This window comes from Hemitrygon akajei, chromosome 10, assembly GCF_048418815.1.
Source record: "Hemitrygon akajei chromosome 10, sHemAka1.3, whole genome shotgun sequence".
NCBI lineage: Eukaryota > Metazoa > Chordata > Chondrichthyes > Myliobatiformes > Dasyatidae > Hemitrygon > Hemitrygon akajei.
This window is the reverse complement of record NC_133133.1, coordinates 153,636,894-153,657,568: the sequence shown is the minus strand read 5'-3', so window position 1 is coordinate 153,657,568 and position 20,675 is coordinate 153,636,894. Positions and strand designations below refer to the sequence as shown.

At 41.1% G+C, this 20,675-nt stretch overlaps 1 protein-coding gene across 1 annotated transcript in view; it reads right to left on the bottom strand.

The window, feature by feature from the left end:
- LOC140734847 (coiled-coil domain-containing protein 91-like) overlaps positions 1 to 20,675 on the bottom strand; it is a 173,289-nt gene that overhangs the window by 63,817 nt on the left and 88,797 nt on the right. Inside the window, exon 9 of the mRNA XM_073059432.1 lies at positions 4,179 to 4,286. Within this exon, the coding sequence (XP_072915533.1) occupies positions 4,179 to 4,286 (108 nt within the window). The remainder of the gene's footprint in view (positions 1 to 4,178; positions 4,287 to 20,675) is intronic.

Genomic DNA, 20,675 nt, shown 5'->3' with positions numbered 1-20,675 from the left:
TATCAAAATTAAATGTCTTTGAACAAACCTGTGAATTTCTTTCCATCAATTTCTCATGCTAAAAATCATTAGCTTTACTTGAAAACTACCGGGACTAAACCAAACCCTTTTCATGTTAAAATTAATGCATCATTTAACCACTAGGTAACTAACCTTTATGCTAATGTTTTGACAACTGCTTTAATAGCTTTAAAATTTATTTTGTATTTGCATTGCAAAATGAGAAGATCTGCTCAGCAAAAAACACAAATCTTATATAATAATGCACTCACGGTGACCTTTTTAAAAAAAAGGTTAGTAAAAGGTTGGTAAACATGCCGACTTTAAATGACTGTAATGTATGAACTATACTAAACAAATAACCATGCTTCAGGAAAATGTGCTGTACAGTAGCTTGGTCATCAAATGCAGAACATCACCAGTACTCCATCAGAACAAGCGGGAACAAAGAAAATACAACCCATTTCTATCTGCCAGCTTAATGTGAGAAAAATATTGGCAGCAGAAAGATTTTTTAAAAAGCAGTTCTAGAACCAATAATACGTTAGAATGTTGCACCACTTCAGCCGTAAATGGGAATCCACTATCGATCTGCTTCAGAGGTATCGAGCTGATACCCTAGGATGGAGCAAAACAAGTAGCAAAATAACATTTTTACTTTGAAGGAGAAATCTGAGAACTGATTTTTGGGCTTTGTGCCAACCACAAGTTTAAGAGGGCAAAAGTCTGAAAAATAACATGAGACACACTTTGGTGCTGCCTCCTGCACCCATGCTGAACTCATCAATTTCTTCAGTTTCACTACCAACTTCTACCTTGCCCTCAAATTTACCTGGATCATTTCCAACAGCCTCCCCCTTCCTTAATCTCTTTGTTTCCATCTCAGGAGACAAACTATCAACGAGCATTTTTACAAATTCACTGACTCCCAGTCGCCTCCCATACCATTCCTTTTCTCTCAGTTTCTCTGTCTCTACCACATCTGTTCTTTCAGTAAAGGAGAAATCAGATGTTCTTCTTTTTCAGAAAATGGGGCATCTTCTGCACCCCACCACACCATGATTGATGCAGCCTGCATCCACATCTCCTCCATTCCTTACATCCTGCTCTCACCCCACCACACCATGATTGATGCAGCCTGCATCCACACCTCCTCCATTCCTTACATCCTGCTCGCACCCCACCACACCATGATTGATGCAGCCTGCATCCACATCTCCATTCCTTACATCCTGCTCGCACCCCACCACATCATGATTGATGCAGCCTGCATAAACATCTCCTCCATTCCTTACATCCTGCTCTCACCCCACCACACCATGATTGATGCAGCCTGCATCCACACCTCCTCCATTCCTTACATCCTGCTCTCACCCCACCACACCATGATTGATGCAGCCTGCATCCACATCTCCTCCATTCCTTACATCCTGCTCTCACCCCACCACACCATGATTGATGCAGCCTGCATCCACACCTCCTCCATTCCTTACATCCTGCTCTCACCCCACCACACCATGATTGATGCAGCCTGCATCCACACCTCCTCCATTCCTTACATCCTGCTCTCACCCCACCACACCATGATTGATGCAGCCTGCATCCACATCTCCTCCATTCCTTACATCCTGCTCTCACCCCACCACACCATGATTGATGCAGCCTGCATCCACACCTCCTCCATTCCTTACATCCTGCTCGCACCCCACCACACCATGATTGATGCAGCCTGCATCCACATCTCCTCCATTCCTTACATCCTGCTCTCACCCCACCACACCATGATTGATGCAGCCTGCATCCACACCTCCTCCATTCCTTACATCCTGCTCGCACCCCACCACACCATGATTGATGCAGCCTGCATCCACATCTCCTCCATTCCTTACATCCTGCTCTCACCCCACCACACCATGATTGATGCAGCCTGCATCCACATCTCCTCCATTCCTTACATCCTGCTCTCACCCCACCACACCATGATTGATGCAGCCTGCATCCACATCTCCTCCATTCCTTACATCCTGCTCTCACCCCACCACACCATGATTGATGCAACCTGCATCCACACCTCCTCCATTCCTTACATCCTGCTCGCACCCCACCACACCATGATTGATGCAGCCTGCATCCACATCTCCTCCATTCCTTACATCCTGCTCTCACCCCACCACACCATGATTGATGCAGCCTGCATCCACACCTCCTCCATTCCTTACATCCTGCTCGCACCCCACCACACCATGATTGATGCAGCCTGCATCCACATCTCCTCCATTCCTTACATCCTGCTCTCACCCCACCACACCATGATTGATGCAGCCTGCATCCACATCTCCTCCATTCCTTACATCCTGCTCTCACCCCACCACACCATGATTGATGCAGCCTGCATCCACACCTCCTCCATTCCTTACATCCTGCTCTCACCCCACCACACCATGATTGATGCAGCCTGCATCCACACCTCCTCCATTCCTTACATCCTGCTCTCACCCCACCACACCATGATTGATGCAGCCTGCATCCACACCTCCTCCATTCCTTACATCCTGCTCTCACCCCACCACACCATGATTGATGCAGCCTGCATCCACACCTCCTCCATTCCTTACATCCTGCTCTCACCCCACCTTTCCCCAGGCAGAACTGGTCCCTTTCACTCTACCAGACTACACATCCAGTACATCATTCTTCGACACTTCCGTCAGCTGCAATGAAATCTCACCACTAGCCGCATCTTCTCCTGCACAACTCGTTCTGCAAGGAGCAGTCTGTCCATGATGCCCTGGACTGCTTACCCTGCCCCTTCCCCAGACACATTCCCCTGGATGATAAGGGGTGTAACAACCTGTCCTTACACCACCTCTCTCATCACCATCCGGGGACCTAAACAGCCCTTCCAAGTCAGGCAGAGATTCACACACTCCTCCTCCAACCCTATTTGTTGCATTCGGTGCTCTTGATGTGGCCTCCTCTGCATCAGTGAGTCTGAGCACAGACTAGGTTTACCAAGAATCTATGTCCGTCCTTCACAGATGCCTAGAACACCTAGCTGTAAGCTATCTTAATTATCCTCCACTGTCAGGGTGAGGCAAAACATTAAACAGTGGAACAGCATCTGGGTAGTCTAGCACTGAATTCTCCAATTTCAGGTAATCTTCTTCCCCTATCCTTTTCCTATCCTACTGTTCAACCCAGTTCCTCCTACACATACCTAATGCCACACACAGCCTGCAAACACCTCATTCTCTTTTCCTTTTCAACCATCTGTCCATCACCCACACACTCCTCAAACTTGCCCCTACCCATCCCTCAATTGGTTCTATGCATTTTAGCAAATTCCATCTTTGGCAGCCCTTTGTTGCCTCCACCCATCACCTTCCAGCTGCTAATGCTATCCCTACTCTTCCCTTCTCCATCTGCCTATCATCTCTCCCTCACCTGGATCCATCTATCACTTACCAGCTCTTACTTCACCCTTTTCCTCCCCCTATTGGCTATCTCTTCTATTCTCCTTCAGTCTCAACCCAAAATGTCAACTGTCTACTTTATTTCCCTGGATGCTACCTGACCCACTAAGTTCCTCCAGAAGTTCACCTTTTTCTCCAGATTCTAGCATCTGCAGTTTCATGTCTCCACATCTAACCCTTCACCTCACCGTTGCCTGTGGACTTATCTGCCACATTTCATTAGAATAGCAATAACATTTTATTAGTATTTCATAGACTTAAGTATTTTGGAACACACTGAGGTTGTGAACACTGCAATATCTGAAGCACAATTTCTATCTCTTTTCTTCACTAAGACCAGAATATAGCTGGCACTGCAGGAAGCTTTCCCCTCAGAAACCCATATGTATCAACATACTGAAGTTGTAGTACAGGGGGCGTAAAACATGTCAAATTGATGCAAATTTTATGAATGGCTTCACTTCAATTACTTAATTAGCAAGTTGTGGGCAAATCTGTCTTATTAATGACCAGAGGAAGTTTATAAACCTATTTTAGTAAAAGTCTTGTGTGGAAGAAACACATCAGAGTTTGAAACATAATGAACGCAACCACAATAAATGAAGTAAAATATAAAATTTTCAAACCCATATTGAACACATCTGATAATTGGACTCACATGGTGCAAACAAGAAATAAGGTGTCTATGTTCCAAGCCAATATTACCTGAGCATTGAGCAATTCTTCACATTTCTGTATTTGTTCCTCTATGGCTGATTGAAGACATATTCTGCTTGTTTCTTGCTGCTGCATTACAGCAGACTTTGTTAATGCCTTGAACAAAGAACAAGCCAAGTTAAACAGCTTTTGAACACAATAACATGTTTTCCCTCCAATTTAGTCAGATTAAAAAACAAACCTATAATTAAATGTACTGTACACCTTTCAGAAAAGATCACTTTTAATTAAAAAAGTTAATATGAAGTCACAACATTCAGTCTATTATAAATGGCTATTTAATATCCCAGTCAGCATTCCCTTTGCAAAGACTGCACCTCGTACAAACCCAGACACATCACAGGCAACTGGGAAGGTACTGGGTTCACTTGACTAAAGTGGGTTCGATTTAGTGAATTTAAGACAGACCACACAGAACGCAGACAAATAAAACCTGCTGAAGAAAGAACCACCAGACATATTTCACTAACTGACAAATACCACATCCTCTACACATTAAATCTGCATGCTGTGAAATCCCATGGGCCAGCATGATGTTAAAAACATCAAGCAAAAGCAGATGGAAATTCCAAGAAATGGAGCATAAAAGGCTAACACCCCATTGTGTGGGTGAAGCAGAGCAATTAGAGCATCCCATGCAGATCCACTCAATGAGTCTGAATTTGAGGAAAGGAAGTTAAGATGCATTAAAATAAAAGTTACCAGACTATACCAAAGCCCAGAAATTATGATATAAGGCTATGGCTCAGAAAGGTATGACTCCTCTTATCCATTTCCTGAATTCATTGGAGTATCCAATTGTACTAACTACAAGCTTTAATTTTGGTATATTGTTGTTATATTTACTACGATATTGTCCTACATCTCTTTCTGCCTTAAAATTCCTGAACCTAAAAATAATTCCCTGATTTTAAAGACTGCACAGAATGATGATATTGCTGATTGACAATAACCAGCTAGTAACAACTAGGGACATTTTTTGCACCATTTATAGGAAATTATATTAGATTTGTGCCAACAAAATGATGTAATTCAAATTAATGTAATGTAATTGATTGAATTACAGTTCTTCATGCCTAAAAAAGATCATAATAACGGTTAACATTAAACAGTTCTTCTTCTTGACAACAAAAAAAATCATAGAAACACAAAAAGCAGGAGGAAAAGCAAGTCTTTTTGCCCACTCAGCCACTGAAGATAGATAATCATCTTTCCCAATACCATATTCCTGCCCTCTCAAACCCATCAATCCCTTTTGTAACTAGACAGTTATCCATCTCCTTTTTATATGTACTGTATTCAGCAACAGATTTCTACAGTCCTCTGCAGTAGTGAATTCCACAGGCTAATCACTCAGAATGGAGAAACCTTTCTTTAATCATTCCTGAACCTCTGTCCACGTAGCAGAAGATTGTAACTTGTCATTCTAAACACACCAGCTAGGGGAAATAGCCTTCTGCCTCCAGCCTGTCCAGACCTTTCGGAATTTCATGTTTCAATTACACCCCTTCTCATACTTTTAAAATCTACTGAATATAAACGCAAATGACAATCTCTCCTCATATAGCGATCCTGCCATCTCAAGACTTACTCCGAAGAACTTTTTAAAATCTTCTTTAGCCACAAAAGACTAGAGGATGGATAATAATGTGCCTTTATTCAAGTTGAACTGCAAGGACAAACCAGGGAAGGCACAAGTTAGTGAGCCTAACATCAGTGATAGGTAAGTTACTGCAGGGGATACTAAGAGAGAATCGATCTACATCTACAAAGGCACTAAGTACACACAAGAGACTACAGGCGCTGGAATCCGGAACGGCAAGCAATCTTCAGGAGTAACTCAGCGGGTCTGTGGGGTAGAGGAATTCTCTTGTTGCAATCTGAAATGTCAGCAATGCCTTTCCTCCCTCATAGATGCTGCTCACTACACTGAGTTCCTCCAGCAGTTTGTTTGTTGGTTTGGAAAGGCAAGGACTAATTAGGGATACTCAGCGTAGCTTTGTGTTTGGGAAATTATGTCTCATGAACTTGAGAGTTTTTGACAAAATGACGACGACATTTTGTGTAGGGTAGTATATGTTGACTTTGTGTAGGCTTTTGACATGGTTGACTGGTCTGAAAATTGAGATTACATGTGATCATGGTGAGCTGGATGCTGAATCATTGAGAGATTCCTAAATAATCAGTTCAATAGATAAGGAGATCATAACTGCATAGGGAAACTACCCATTCAATGCAGCATTCCAAGACATTATCTGTCATTTGACAACAATGAAAATCTTGCAAGATGAATTTATTTTGGTTTATTTGAGTATAGTGGTGACAATACATCAATGTTACAATAGTTCAAGTGCAAAGAGATACATAAGTTCATATTCAAAAACCCTTAAAATGCCATGAACAAAGAGAAAAAGTAATTAAGATACTGATAGAATGTTAGCTTGTTTCTTAAGGACAAGGAAAGACAAGAGCTCAAGTTAACCAACAATTATTCAGGCCATGCAGATCTGGGAATATATTTGAAAAGCAAAACACAAGCTCCTTATTGCTGGGAATCTAAAATCATTACTGAAAATATTGTAAAAATACTCAGAAGCTTAAGTAGCATCTATAGAGCGGAAAATAGGGTCAACAAATGAAACAAATTTCATGCAGGCTAAAGTACATTCTGAGGTTCCCTTTAATGTTGCTCTATAACTGAACACACTCTACAAAGAGCTGCATAACAAATATTCTAGAACAATACATACAAAATCAAGGAGGAACTCAGCATGTCCTGTTGAAGGATCTTAGCCCAAATTGTCAACTGATTCTTCCTCTCCATATACGTTGCCTGACTTGTTGAGTTCCTCCAGCACTTTGTGCACATTGCTCACAATTTCCAGCAACTGCAGAATCTCATGTGTCTAAGTGATCTAGAATATGTCTTCTGCCAGATACAGATGACCAAAAGCAAATAAAAACTTTTATGTACATAATATTAGCTATTCATTCAGAAATGTTAATTCTGCCATATATGCAGAGAAGGATATTTAGCTCAGTAGTCATTCCACAAGCCTTTGCCAAATCCTGTCACTTTCAGCCTTTCCCGCTGTTGATGTCAGATGATGAATGTGTCTGCACAAATGAGGGACGGTGCATAATAATTTCCCATCATTGCTGGCACTATTACTGTCATAGGAATAAATTCAATTTCTGCAAGATCTCATGTCCCAGTCTGAAGCTACCATATTTTGATAAAGTGACTCAATTTACTATCCAAATGCTTTTACACACCTTGTCCTGTTCTAGTCTAAACAAATGGCTGTCAATGAATCACCGCCCCCCCCCCCATGTCCTCACCAATCTTGAGCACAGAAATCCAATGAATTTAGCACTATTATGTCTATTTGGCTAGAACTGCAAAATTTACCAGCATCAATAGGAAAGATGGTAGACAAATGAAAAATCTAACAAATGCTTTTATGAAATGGTATTGTTGCATCTAATCTTAATGATTAACTACACAACAACTTTAAATTAGTGACACTGCCAGTCTCAAACATCCTATTAAACATTAAAAGGATTATTAGGAAGAACACTTAATTATACCTATTTAATACTCCAAAGGAAACATTAAAAATACAGAACATCTGCTTAAACAAGTACAGTCTCTGCAAGGTTCAACATTCAACAGAGTTAGAGTACATGCCAAATTTGAGACCTGACAATAAAGTCTACATAAACGAAACAATGAAACAAGAGTCAAAGCAGAATGTACAATCTTGTGTATTAAGATAATTGCTGACCAACATTACACTAGTAAAGAAAGCCAGATTGAAAAGGCTAGCCAGACCGACATACAGTTTTACACTATCAACATAGCATGATCTACTTTTTGGTTTATTGACGGAATTGAACATAAATTTCTGGGAAGTAAAATCAACCTAAGCTCAAATCTAACAAGAAGAACTGGCACTCATTCGACCATTAAACTGAAATACAAGTCCATTTGCACACTGAGGATCAATAGTAAACAGATCCTGACACACTGAAAAGTACAAATTCAACATTAAATCAACAGGGAAAGAGTGGCTTGAACAATGACAGGAGGTGATCATTGAGACAGCACACAGTAAACCCTGAATGATTAGTCTCTCACTTTCAATGTTTAACTTTCTTAAACTTATGCTCAGTTTCAGCTATGCCACATTACTAAAAAGATCTCATTATATCCACAGAAATACTATTTTCAGAAATCTTTTATCATGTGATACATCAAGCAGTGTACAATAAGTGATCAGGAATGACACTTCAATTCCAGCCATTCAATATGAACATCAAACATTCTGCCTTTTAGTTAACTACAAGCCTGCAATGTTCTTGGCTATTATCCAGCAAATAAGCTTTCTGACTAAACTAAAAGGTTTCCTTTTAATCCATACAACACACACAAAATGCTGGTGGAACACAGCAGGCCAGGCAGCATCTATAAGGAGAAGCACTGTCGATGTTTCGGGCCGAGACCCTTCATCAGGACTAACTGAAAGGAAAGATACTAAGAGATTTGAAAGTAGTGGGGGAGGGGGAAATGCGAAATGATAGGAGAAGACCGGAAGGGGTGGGATGAAGCTAAGAGCTGGAAAGGTGATTGGCGAAAGTGATACAGAGCTGGAGAAGGGAAAGGATCATGGGACGGGAGGCCTCGGGAGAAAGAAAGGGGGAGAGGGTATCCACTACATTTAGAACCTGTATGGTCAGAAGACAGAAACCCTCAACCCTCATTGCTTTGAAATGTTTGTGCATACCTGGCACACAAGATTTAAAAAAGGATCATGTATCTATCATCAGAAGTAGTGTAATTTAAAAATATTTCATTATGTCATATACCACAAACAGACTGTGTAACAACATTCAATATAGAAAATACACAGGGAATTTATTCTTACTTGACAGCAGGTGCTTTATATTTTCCATTTTCTTTAGATAATACTGAAATGATAGATGTATATCATGTGGATAAGAAACTGTACATAGCAAAATTAATTATTTACCAAAAATATACAATTTAGTAAATAACTATTTAGTAGTCAAAAACACAACCACAGCTTTGTACGAGAGCAGAATCTGCAGGAATGTCTGTTCATTTGTAAGAATGTCTGGTTATTTAATATACTTTAAAATATTTGAATATGCTTGCTTACACACATAGGTTTTGCACCTGAACATATTAAGTATTAATAATTTTTCAGATAATGTTCTGACAGTTTTTTCTAAATTCAGTTATGAGTACCACATTCCTTCAACTCCCATGCAGTGTGAAACGATGTTGAGTGATCTATAATTGGTAACCTTGTCAGTTGGTAGTATGGATACACAGCTGTTAACTTGCAATTCTATTGTAAGTTGACAGTAATGTACCTATGCCTCAGGAAAACACAAGACAGATTTCATTCCTGTGCTATTTTTATGAAGAGGAAAATCAAAATTAACCCAGCAACTGACTAACCTGACCAAAGCAACCTCCAATACTTACTAAGGCAAGTGACCATATTATTACTTGTCCCGCCATATTGGCAATCTCACTCAGTGGTTAGTGAAAAAAATGTGAGCTTTCAACTGTTCAAGGAAAATGCTTTCAAGAATAAGGTTGGTCATTTGGGGAAAAGTAAATAGAAATTTTAACATTACTTGGCTGCAAATTAAACATCCAAATCAGCAAACTCTTGATCTGGAGGAATTCTCCAATTATTATTGCCAATAACTACGTATCTATTTCAAGCAGCACAGAAATTCTTGCCGATATTACAACACATGATGTTGATATTCTGAATTATTTAGCAACATACTCCTTACACTTCTGTTGGACATACTTGACTGCTGCTCAGAAATTCACTTCTTGATCATTTTAGGTTCAGATTCATTTATTTAACACATATACATCGAACGTACTGTGCAATGAAATGTGTTGTTTTTGTTAACAGCCAACACAAACTAAGGGAAAATCTGCAGATGCTGGAAATCCAAGCAACACACACAAAATCTGCTGAAGGGTCTCAACCAGAAACGTCAACAGTACTCTTTTCCATAGGTGCTGCCTTGCCTGCTGAGTTCCTCCAGTATTTTGTGTGTGTTGCTAACACAAACTAAGGATCACTGAGAGCAGCTGCAAGAGTGGCAACACACGCCAGTGCCAGTATAGCATGCCCACAATTTTCAGCAGAACAACACAAAGTAACATCAGCAAAACAAGCCCCTTCCCTCCCACCCACATACACAGACAACACTCCAACCCCAGGATAGGCTGCTTCCAGGCTTCCAGTGGGCTCACAGACATCAAGACCCCTACTTGTGGACGCCAACTCAGGGGTTTCAACCATCAGGCCTTAACGTCCAGACTGCTAACTTCAATCATTGACCTTTGGGCTTCGACCTTCAGTATCGATCCCAGGACTCACCAATCACGGACACTGAACTTCAGGCCTCAAACTCCTGACTCACATGGATATCTGACCCCCGGATTTGCTGACCTGCATGGTCAACAGCCCTAATCCATGGGGCCTGCCAACTTAATTCATTGACTACAGGAATGGCTGCTCTTCATTTGCATTGCCTGCTGACCCAACATCCATCCACGTAGACTGCTGCCCTTCGACCATGGCTCACTTCAACCTCTACTGCGCCACTGACCCGTTTCCCACTCTTACTTAACTGCCCCTGACTTCTAGCACCTATTCATCCCTGTCCCTAAACTCTAACCTGACCCTTCACTCCCTGTGCTATCCCCTAAAACCATTCCTCATACCCTAAAATCCTAAGTCTGAGCCACAACTTTGATGGACATCACAGCTCAGCGCCATCTTGACCAAAACCATCCAGGGAGGTTGTAACCAAATAGGCACACATTTGGTCTGCAATGAAAATTGTGAAGCACATGCAAGCCCAAAGATGATTATATACCAGAACTGGCAGATACAATCAGTCAAAATGAAATATTTTGATTGTTTCAGAATCAGAATCAGGTTTATTAACACCGGCATGTGACGTGAAATTTGTTAACTTAGCAGCAGCAGTTCAATGCACTACATAATATAGAAGAGAAAATGAATAAAATTAATAATAATAAGTAAATCAATTACAGTATACATATACAGATTGAATAGGTTAAAAAATGTGCAAAACAAAACTGTATATTAAAAAAAGTGAGGTAGTGTCCAAGGATTCAAAGTCCATTTAGGAATTGGATGGCAGACAGGAAGAAGCTATTCCTGAATCACTGAGTATGTACCTTCAGGTATCTGTACCTCCCACCTGACGGTAATAGTGAGAAAAGGGCATGCCCTGGGTGCTGGAGGTCCTTAATAATGGACACTGCCTTTCTGAGACACCGCTCCTTGAAGATGTCCTGGGTACTTTGTAGGCTAGTACCAAGATGGAGCAGACTAGATTTACAACCCTCTGCAGCTTCTTTCTCTCCTGTGCAGTAGCCCCTCCATACCAGGTAGTGATGCAGCCTGTCAGAATGCTCTCCACGGTACAACTATAGAAGTCTTTGAGTGCATTTATTGACATGTCAAATCCAGTACCAGAGGGCATGGTTTGAGAATAAGGGGTAGGTCATTTAGGACAGAGTTAAGGAAAAACTTCTTCTCCCAGAGAGTTGTGGGGGTCTGGAATGCACTGCCTCGGAAGGCAGTGGAGGCCAATTCTCTGGATGCTTTCAAGAAGGAGCTAGATAGGTATCTTATGGATAGGGGAATCAAGGGATATGGGGACAAGGCAGGAACCGGGTATTGATAGTAGATGACCAGCCACGATCTCAGAATGGCGGTGCAGGCTCGAAGGGCCGAATGGTCTACTTCTGCACCTATTGTCTACTGTCTTCAAACTCCTAATAAAGTATAGCTGCTGTCTTGCCCTCTTTATAACTATATCAATATGTTGGGACCAAGCTGGATCCCCAGCGATCTTGACACCCAGGAACTTGAAACTTCTCACTCTCCCCACCTTTGATCACTCTGTGAAGATTGGTATGTGTTCCTTCATCTTACCCTTCCTGAAGTTCACAATCAGCTCTTTCATCTTACTGATGTTAAGTGCCAGGTTGTTGCTGTGGCACCACACCACTAACTGACCTATCCCACTCCTGTACACCCACTCGTCACCACACACCCAAGGTGCACATGTGTTGATCATCAGCAAGGAGGGTATGTTATCACTAATCCACTTCCAGTTAGGAAGTCAAGGATGCAATTGCAGAAGGAGGTACAGAGGCCCAGGTTCTGCAACTTTTCAATCAGGATTGTGGGAATGACGGTATTAAATGCTGAGCTATAGTCGATGAACAGCATCCTGACATAGGTGTTTGTGTTGTCCAGGTGGTTTAAAGCCATGTGGAGAGCTACTGAGACTGTGTCTGCCATTGACCTATTGTGGCAATAGGCAAATTGCAATGGGTCCAGGTCCTTGTTGAGACAGGAGTTCAGTTTAGTCATGACCAACCTCTCAAAGCATTTCATCACTGTCAATGTGAGTGCTACCGGGCCATAGTCATTAAGACAGCTCACTTTATTCACAGATCCCTGAAAGTTGCCTCACAGGTAGATAGGGTAGTTAAGAAAGCTCATGGGGTGTTAGCTTTCATAAGTTGAGGGATAGAGTTTAAGAGACGCGATGTAATGATGCAGCTCTATAAAACTCTAGTTAGGCCACACTTGGCGTACTGTGTCCAGTTCTGGTCGCCTCAGTATAGGAAGGATGTGGAAGCATTGGAAAGGGTACAGAGGAGATTTACCAGGATGCTGCCTGGTTTACAGAGTATGGATTATGATCAGAGATTAAGGGAGCTAGGGCTTTACTCTTTGGGAGAGGAGGAGGATGAGAGGAGACATGATAGAGGTGTACAAGATATTAAGAGGAATAGACAGAGTGGACAGCCAGCCCTCTTCCCCAGGGCTCAGTACAAGAGGACATGGCTTTAAGGTAAGTGGAGGGAAGTTCAAGGGGGATATTAGAGGAAGGTTTTTCACTCAGAGAGTGGTTGGTGCGTGGAATGCACTGCCTGAATCAGTGGTGGAGGCAGATACACTAGTGAAGTTTAAGAGACTACTAGACAGGTATATGGAAGAATTTAAGGTGGGGGGTTATACGGGAGGCAGGGTTTGAGGGTCGGCACAACATCGTGGGCCGAAGGGCCTGTACTGTGCTGTACTATTCTATGTTCTATTCTTCTTAGGCACTGGAATAATTGTTGCCTTTTTGAAGCAAGTGGGAACTTCTGCCCGTAGCAGTGAGAGGTTGAAAATGTCCTTGAATACTCCCGCTAGTTGGTCAGCACAGGTTTTCAGTGCCTTACCAGGTACTCCATCAGGACCTTCTGCCTTGTGAGGGATCACTCTCTTTAAAGACAGTCTAACTTCAGCCTCTGAGACAGAGATCACAGGGTCATCAGGTGCAGCAGGGATCTTCACAGCTGTAGATGTGCTCCCCCTTTCAAAGTGGGCATAGAAGACATTGAGTTCATCTGGTAGTGAAGAATCGCTGCCATTCATGCTATTGGGTTTTGCTTTGTAGGATGTAGTGTCTTACAAACCCTGCCAGAGCTGCATCCGATGTCGTCTCCAACCTCATTCGAAATTGTCTCTTTGCCCTTGAAATGGCCCTCCACAAATCATACCTGGTTTTCTGGTACAGGCCTGGGTCGCCAGACTTGAATGCCACAGATCCAGCCTTCAGCAGATGACGTACCTCCTGGTTCATCCACGGCTTTTGGATTGGGAATCTACAGTAAGTCTTTATAGGCACACACTCATCCACACAGATTTTAATGAAGTCAGTAACAACTTCAGCATACTCATCCAGGTTCAAAGATGAATCCTTGAATCCACCGATTCAAAGCAGTGCTTTCCTTGTCTATACCTTCTTGGTCCTCTCTACTGGTGCTGCAGTCTTCAGTCTCTGCCTATACTCAGGGAGTAGAAGTACAGCCAGGTGATCAGACTTCCCGAAGTGAGGAAATGGAATAGCATAGTAGGCATTCTTGATTGTGGTGTCGCAATGGTCCAGGGTGTTATTTCCTGTAGCGATCTGTTGATGGTAATTGCTCAGCGATTTTTTCAGACTGGCCTGGTTGGAATCTCTCAAAACAATGGTGAAGGCATTAGGATGCGCTGTTTTATGTATGTTGATCCCGTTGCTCAGACATCTAAAGCCTGTTTGTTACTTCCTTCAATGCTTCACTTGCTTAGTATAAATCCACATTACATTTAATTTACCACTATCATTTTGAAAAGAATGTCAGAGCCACCATTATTTACTTGTCAGCTGATTTTAACACGTAAATGTTATTACATACATATGAAAACAGTGCAATACTTCAGATAATCATTCACAGGTTTCCCTATCAACCCACCCCCATTTGAACCAATTTATACAGGAACACCATCAAGCTGGTACAGGAATTACAAGGCATCTGACTGCAAGTCCTTTCACAGGATTGCATGGACTGCTCAGAGGATCATCGGGGTCTCTCTTCCACCCATCAGAAATACTTACCCGGAGCACTGCAAATGCAAAGCCCTTAACAAGGTCCCTCCTATACATCCAACAATTTCTTTGATCCTCTACCACCAGGCAGGAGGTACCATAGCATTAGGACAAGAATTGTTAGGATAGGAGACAGCTTCGTTCCTCCAGGCTGTGAGACTACTGAACTCCCTGCCACCACCTAGGTCTCATCACGTATGAAGCAACAGTTGCGCTATACTGTTTATTTTTAAACATATGCCGTAAAATGTGCCTTATTATTTGTCAATTTATCTGTGGTGATATTAATGTGTTATGTATGTGAGTTATTTGTACTGTGTTGTGCACCTTGGTCCTGAGAACCATTGTTTTTTTTGGCAGTATACATGTAATCGGCTAAATGACAATAAGACCATAAAATATAGTAGATTTGGCTATTGCATCTGCTCTGCCATCTCATCATGGCTGATCCATTTTCCCTCTCATTCACAATCTCCTGCTTTCTTCCCATTTCCCTTCACACCATGACCAATCAAGAAACCCTCTGACCAAACAATAAACTGAACTTGAACAAGTCATGAAAAAGATCTGAAATCATTGAGCATGTATTCAAGCACAAAGGGTTCTTACATTTATTTTCTTAACCAAGAAAATTTGCCTTCACAACCTAACAGCACTCACACCTTTGAATCCAAAGGTTATAGATCCATTTCCAAGAGATTTCAGCACATTATTCAGTACTGCATAATGCAGTACTGAGGGAGCTTTACATTGACCAAAGTATTGTCACTTTGAGGCATTAAACAAAGGCCTTTATGTCCTCTCAGGTACAGTACTGTGTAAAAGTCCTAGGCACATGTAAAATAATTCTGTAAAGCTAATATGCTTTCAAAAAGAATAAAATAAAAAATTTCTAAATATCAAAAATGTTACTATAAAGAGCAGTAAACAAACACCCTTTGCTTTTAATTCTCTTAGGTTCACTGTTGTGCAGCTTTATTTTAAAAAATTGGCTGGTAGGTTGTTCCAAGCATTCTAGAGAACTTGCCACAGTTCTTCTGCAGACTTTGGCTGTCTCACTTGCTTCTGTGTCTCCAGGTAATCCCAGACAGCCTAAATGATGTTGAGATCAGGGCTCTGTGGTGGCCATGATATCTGAAACCATACAAAAAACCTAGGGTGCATAAGGCTTTTGTACAGCACTTATATGTTCAAGAGACCATGGTATTAACTCTTGAGAATGTGCAGTGTATTTGTGGCCAATAATTTCCAGTACTAATTATTAATTATTAATTTCAGTACTAATTATTAAACAGTAGCTTACTGATTTGGGCCAGTGTCAGAGTCTACAAAAATAGCTAAACTACATCAATTAGGATGGATTTCCTCATCTACATGAAAATATATTCTTGCTCACAAGGAGCCACAAGGCAAATCGCTGCATGGCATCAGGATCTTGTGCAGTATGAATCAAATATATAACTAGGCTATGACAAGTGCTGCTGTCAGCACTCTTCTGATAAACTCTGAGAGCAAAGCTATGGCCACAACTTTACACAAAGTACACTGATGAAGGGTCTCAACCCGAAACATTGCCTGCTTCTTTCAACGGATGCTGCCCGACCTGCTGAGTTCATCCAGCTTGTTTGTACGTCTTAATATATCCATAACTTTGTCATCTGCTAAAACGGTCAGATTTTCCAGTGCTTCTGAACATATCTTGAGTTTGAAACATCTAAAAACCTTCAAAATTGATACATCGAAACAAATGTTATTTTTTAAAATTACAATTACAATGCAACTTTCTTCCTCACAGCTGCAAATTCAACATTCAAGAGGAATGAGTTAGCCTGCTGCAAGACACAAGAGCGAATTTCTCAGCGTAACTAGGAAAAATCTGCCAGCAAGTTGGAGCCATCTGCATTTCCAGAACTTGCTGGCGCTTGCAGGGCTAACTGCAGTATTGTCAATAAAACCTAGCACTACATTGGCCAAATTATTTGGTTATTAATTCTTTAGTATTTTTTTGCGGGACTGCGCGTTCAGTTTGGCTGTTGCATATGCTATATTATAGTAACTACACATCAAAAGTACTTAATTGGCTGTTTAGCTCTTCTGACATGCCAGGGCCATGTACATTGTGTTCTTTCTTTTTTTTAGCCTTTGGGACAGAACAGCAATTCTGGAAATGTATTGAAGAAATGTCAAAAAAATTAAATTGCACTAATCTTTACATTCTTCTTCAGTTCTATTACAATTAACAAAGCTTATCTCAACTAACAAAGAACACAAAAGCCTAAAACATGCAAAAGAGATTGGTAATTAAAGATCCAATTTTTATATATAGAAACGTTTATTAAGATAATACAAGTTATCCAATTCAGTAACTGTCTATAAAACTGGAATTTTAGTACATGCCAGATGTACATTTCAGGAAATTGCACACTCTGAGACTGATTGTAAAAAGAGGAATGTGTGCTTAATGGGTTAAGTTAGAAATGTATCTTTACAAATTAAATTTGGTGGATGGTGATGGAAAATAACCTTCAAAATCAAAATAAGCTATTAATAGACTTAGAGAAGCTGCTCTTTGTCAAATTAATGTATCCAAAGAGACTATGGCATTCTCACAGATAGTTTGGCTTATAGGTTGCTCCTGAAACACGGTTAGATTCCTAGAAAACCTGCAATGATAATCAGACATTTTCTCAGACAATCTCTCCTAATAATTCTCCAATATGCAATTAATTAGCCCTGCAGCAACCTCAACTCACCTATTTAACCTTAGCCTAATCACAGGACAATTTACAGTGACCAATTAATCTACTAACTGGTATGTCTTTGGATATAGGGAGGAAACCAGTACACCTAAAGGAAATCCAGGCAGTCACAGGGAAGAAATTCCTTATAGAGGACATCAGAACTGAAATTTGAATTCTGATGACCTAAACTGTAATAGCACTGCACAAACTGCTATGCTACCATGGCGCCCAATTTTCCTCCAATTCCAAATCCTAAAAGACTCTAGAAAGATCACACCATTATATCGAACATTCCCTCAATGTGGTAATACTTCCAAGTATTAAAACCTACCATTCCACAAGTTCCAGGGTCCCTCATAACCACTGTGTCAAGATATCAGAAATCTCCCTCAAAACAATGTATAACCAGAGATGAGCAACAATAAGGGAACCATGCTTCTTCTAAAACAACTTCACATTTAAAAAGCTCTGAACAAAAAGGAGAGCAACACAGACAAAATGCTGGAGGAACTCAACAGGTCAGGTACCATCTATGCAAGTAAATAAACAGCAGACATTTCGGGCCAAGACCGTTCATCCAGCATGTTGTTTGTGTTGCTCTGGATTTCCAACATCTACAGAACCTCTTGTGTTATTGAACAAAAATGAACTTCTAAAATGCAAAAGAATAGCATTTGTTGACACATACTGTACCTTGACTGCAGCAATGAAATGTCATCAAACTCCAACTCTAGCTGTGCTTTGCAAGGATAATTGTTTAGGCACAATAAAATGTCCAACAATGTTAATTTTTTATACATTTTTCCTATTCTAACTGAAGACAGGAAGTTAACCAAGTTTAAAATATAACCTCTTAACTTATAATATTATGCAGATACAAATTTAACGTGTAACCTGACAAATCATATTTAGTTCTGTTTACAAGTATCCAGTCCCAACCAATAGCTTTTACTTTAAAACTTCTTTAAAAAATGTGGTAAAAACAGGATGTATACAGAATTTGCATTCCTGGGATTCTGGTCCAACTGCTTGAAAGGACTAATCAGATCAAGAGAAAACCTGCAGATGCTGGAAATCCAAAGCAACACACACAAGATGCTGCAGGAACTCAGCAGGCCAGGCAGCATTTATAGCAGCATTTCAGGCCAAATCCCTTCATCAGGACTGAAGAAAAAAAGATGAGAAGTAGATTTAAAAAGAGGGAGAAGGGTGACGTAAAAAGTTGGGAAGTTGATTAATGAAAGAGATACAGGGCTTGAGGGGGAATCTAATAGGAGTGAAAGAAGACCATGGAAGAAAGAAAAGGGGGAAGGAGCACCAGAGGGAGGTAATAGGTAGCGTGGTGAACTACATATACCTGTCTGGACACGCCCCCTGCTGACTGCTCCTGTGGCCACTCCCACTGACCGTGGCTCCTCCCACAGACCCCGGTATAAAGGCGAATGAGGCCTGAGCCCGGCCCTCAGTCTCCAGGATGTAGTATGGTGGTCAACTACTGCTTGTTCTTTCTTCCAGTCAATAAAAGCCGATATCTCGCCTTCACGTCTCAGAGAGTTATTGATGGTGCATCAGGTAGGCAAGGAGATAAAGTGAGAGGGAAGAGGGGATGGGGAATAGTGAATGGTGAAGGAGAAACGGGGAGAGGGCAGTACAGGAAATTTGAGAAATCTATGCTCATGCCATCAAGTTGGAAGCAACCCAGACAGAGTATAAGGTGTTGTTCCTCCAACCTGAGTGTAACCTCATCATGAATGTAGAGGAGGCCATGGATTGACGTAACAGAATGAGAATGAGAAATGGAATTAAAATGTGTAGCCACTGGGAGATCTCACTTCTTCTGGCAGATGGAGCGTAGGCGCTTGGCAAAACGGTCTCCCAATCTACATTGGGAAGACTTCATCTGTGAGCCTGTTGGGGTCATAACACTTCACCTGCGAGTCTGTTGGGGTCATATACTGCATCCGGTGCTCCAGGTGTGGCCTCCTATATCAATGAGACTCGACCCATCGAAGGGATTTAAAATCAAAGCCCTATTGTTTAAGGAGAGAACTCAAATAACATGTTTTGACATAACAGTGTAGCTGAAATCTTGAATCCACTTCCCAAACAGCATAGTTGCTAGATATTGAGCTTTCAAGACAAGATATAATGTCATAACTGTGAAAATAACAATAAAGACAAATCAGTGAACTATTGTTGAAGTGAGTTGCTGAAGTTATTGGAGGATATATGAACTTGATCAGATTTCAAAGTAGAAGGTACAGAATGGCTCAAAATGAGATGTAATGTCATTTATGGTATCTCAGAGTCATATATCAGATCCATAAAAAGAAAATAAAAATGATATTAATCAGCAAATCAACCAAAGCTCAATAATTCCATGTCTTCAGGAAGAGTGTTTTTCAATCACCCTGTTCCATGAACTGATAGGGTTCATAAAATTGCTTCTTTAAGAGTTATCAACCAAGTATGGAAACTTCGAAATATGCAGTTTTTATTAATGTAACATAGAGAAAGTTTGTTTTAAATCAATGCCTGAAAACAGTTAATTAAGGTATTAAAATTCTATCCTTAAATCTAAATCCATATATACATATAGGTAATATTTACTTTTATTAATTTCTGTAATAGGCAGCAGTAGCCACATTCACTCCTGAAGGGAAAAAAACTCCCAGATGATCTCAATACCTTTTATGGATGCTTTGAATGAGAAAATAGGATTACATCTGTACAAGTCTTGCAGCACCTTGTGACTCTGTGATCTCCATCTCAGAAACTGACACCCGAACATCTTTCATGAGGGTGAACCCTCACAAGGTATCAGGCCCTGTTGGTGTACCTGGTAGGACTCTGAAAGCCTGCGCCAACCAACTGGCAAGAGTGTTCAAGGACATCTTCAGTCTCTCACTGCTGCAGTCAGAGGTTCACACCTGCTTCAAAAGGGCATCAATCATACCAGTGCCCAAGAAGAGCAGGGTGAATTGCCTCAGCACCCATCATCCAGTGGCACTCACATCTACTGTGATTAAGGACTTTGAGAGGTTTGTCACAGCTAGACTCAACTCCTGCTGAAGCAAGGACCTGGACCCACTGCGGTTTGCCTATCGCATCAATAGGTCTACAGTGGATGCAATCTCACTGATTCTTCACTCAGCCTTGAATCACCTGGACAACAGTAATTCCTACATCAGGCTGCTCTTTATTCAGTTCTAATCAACAA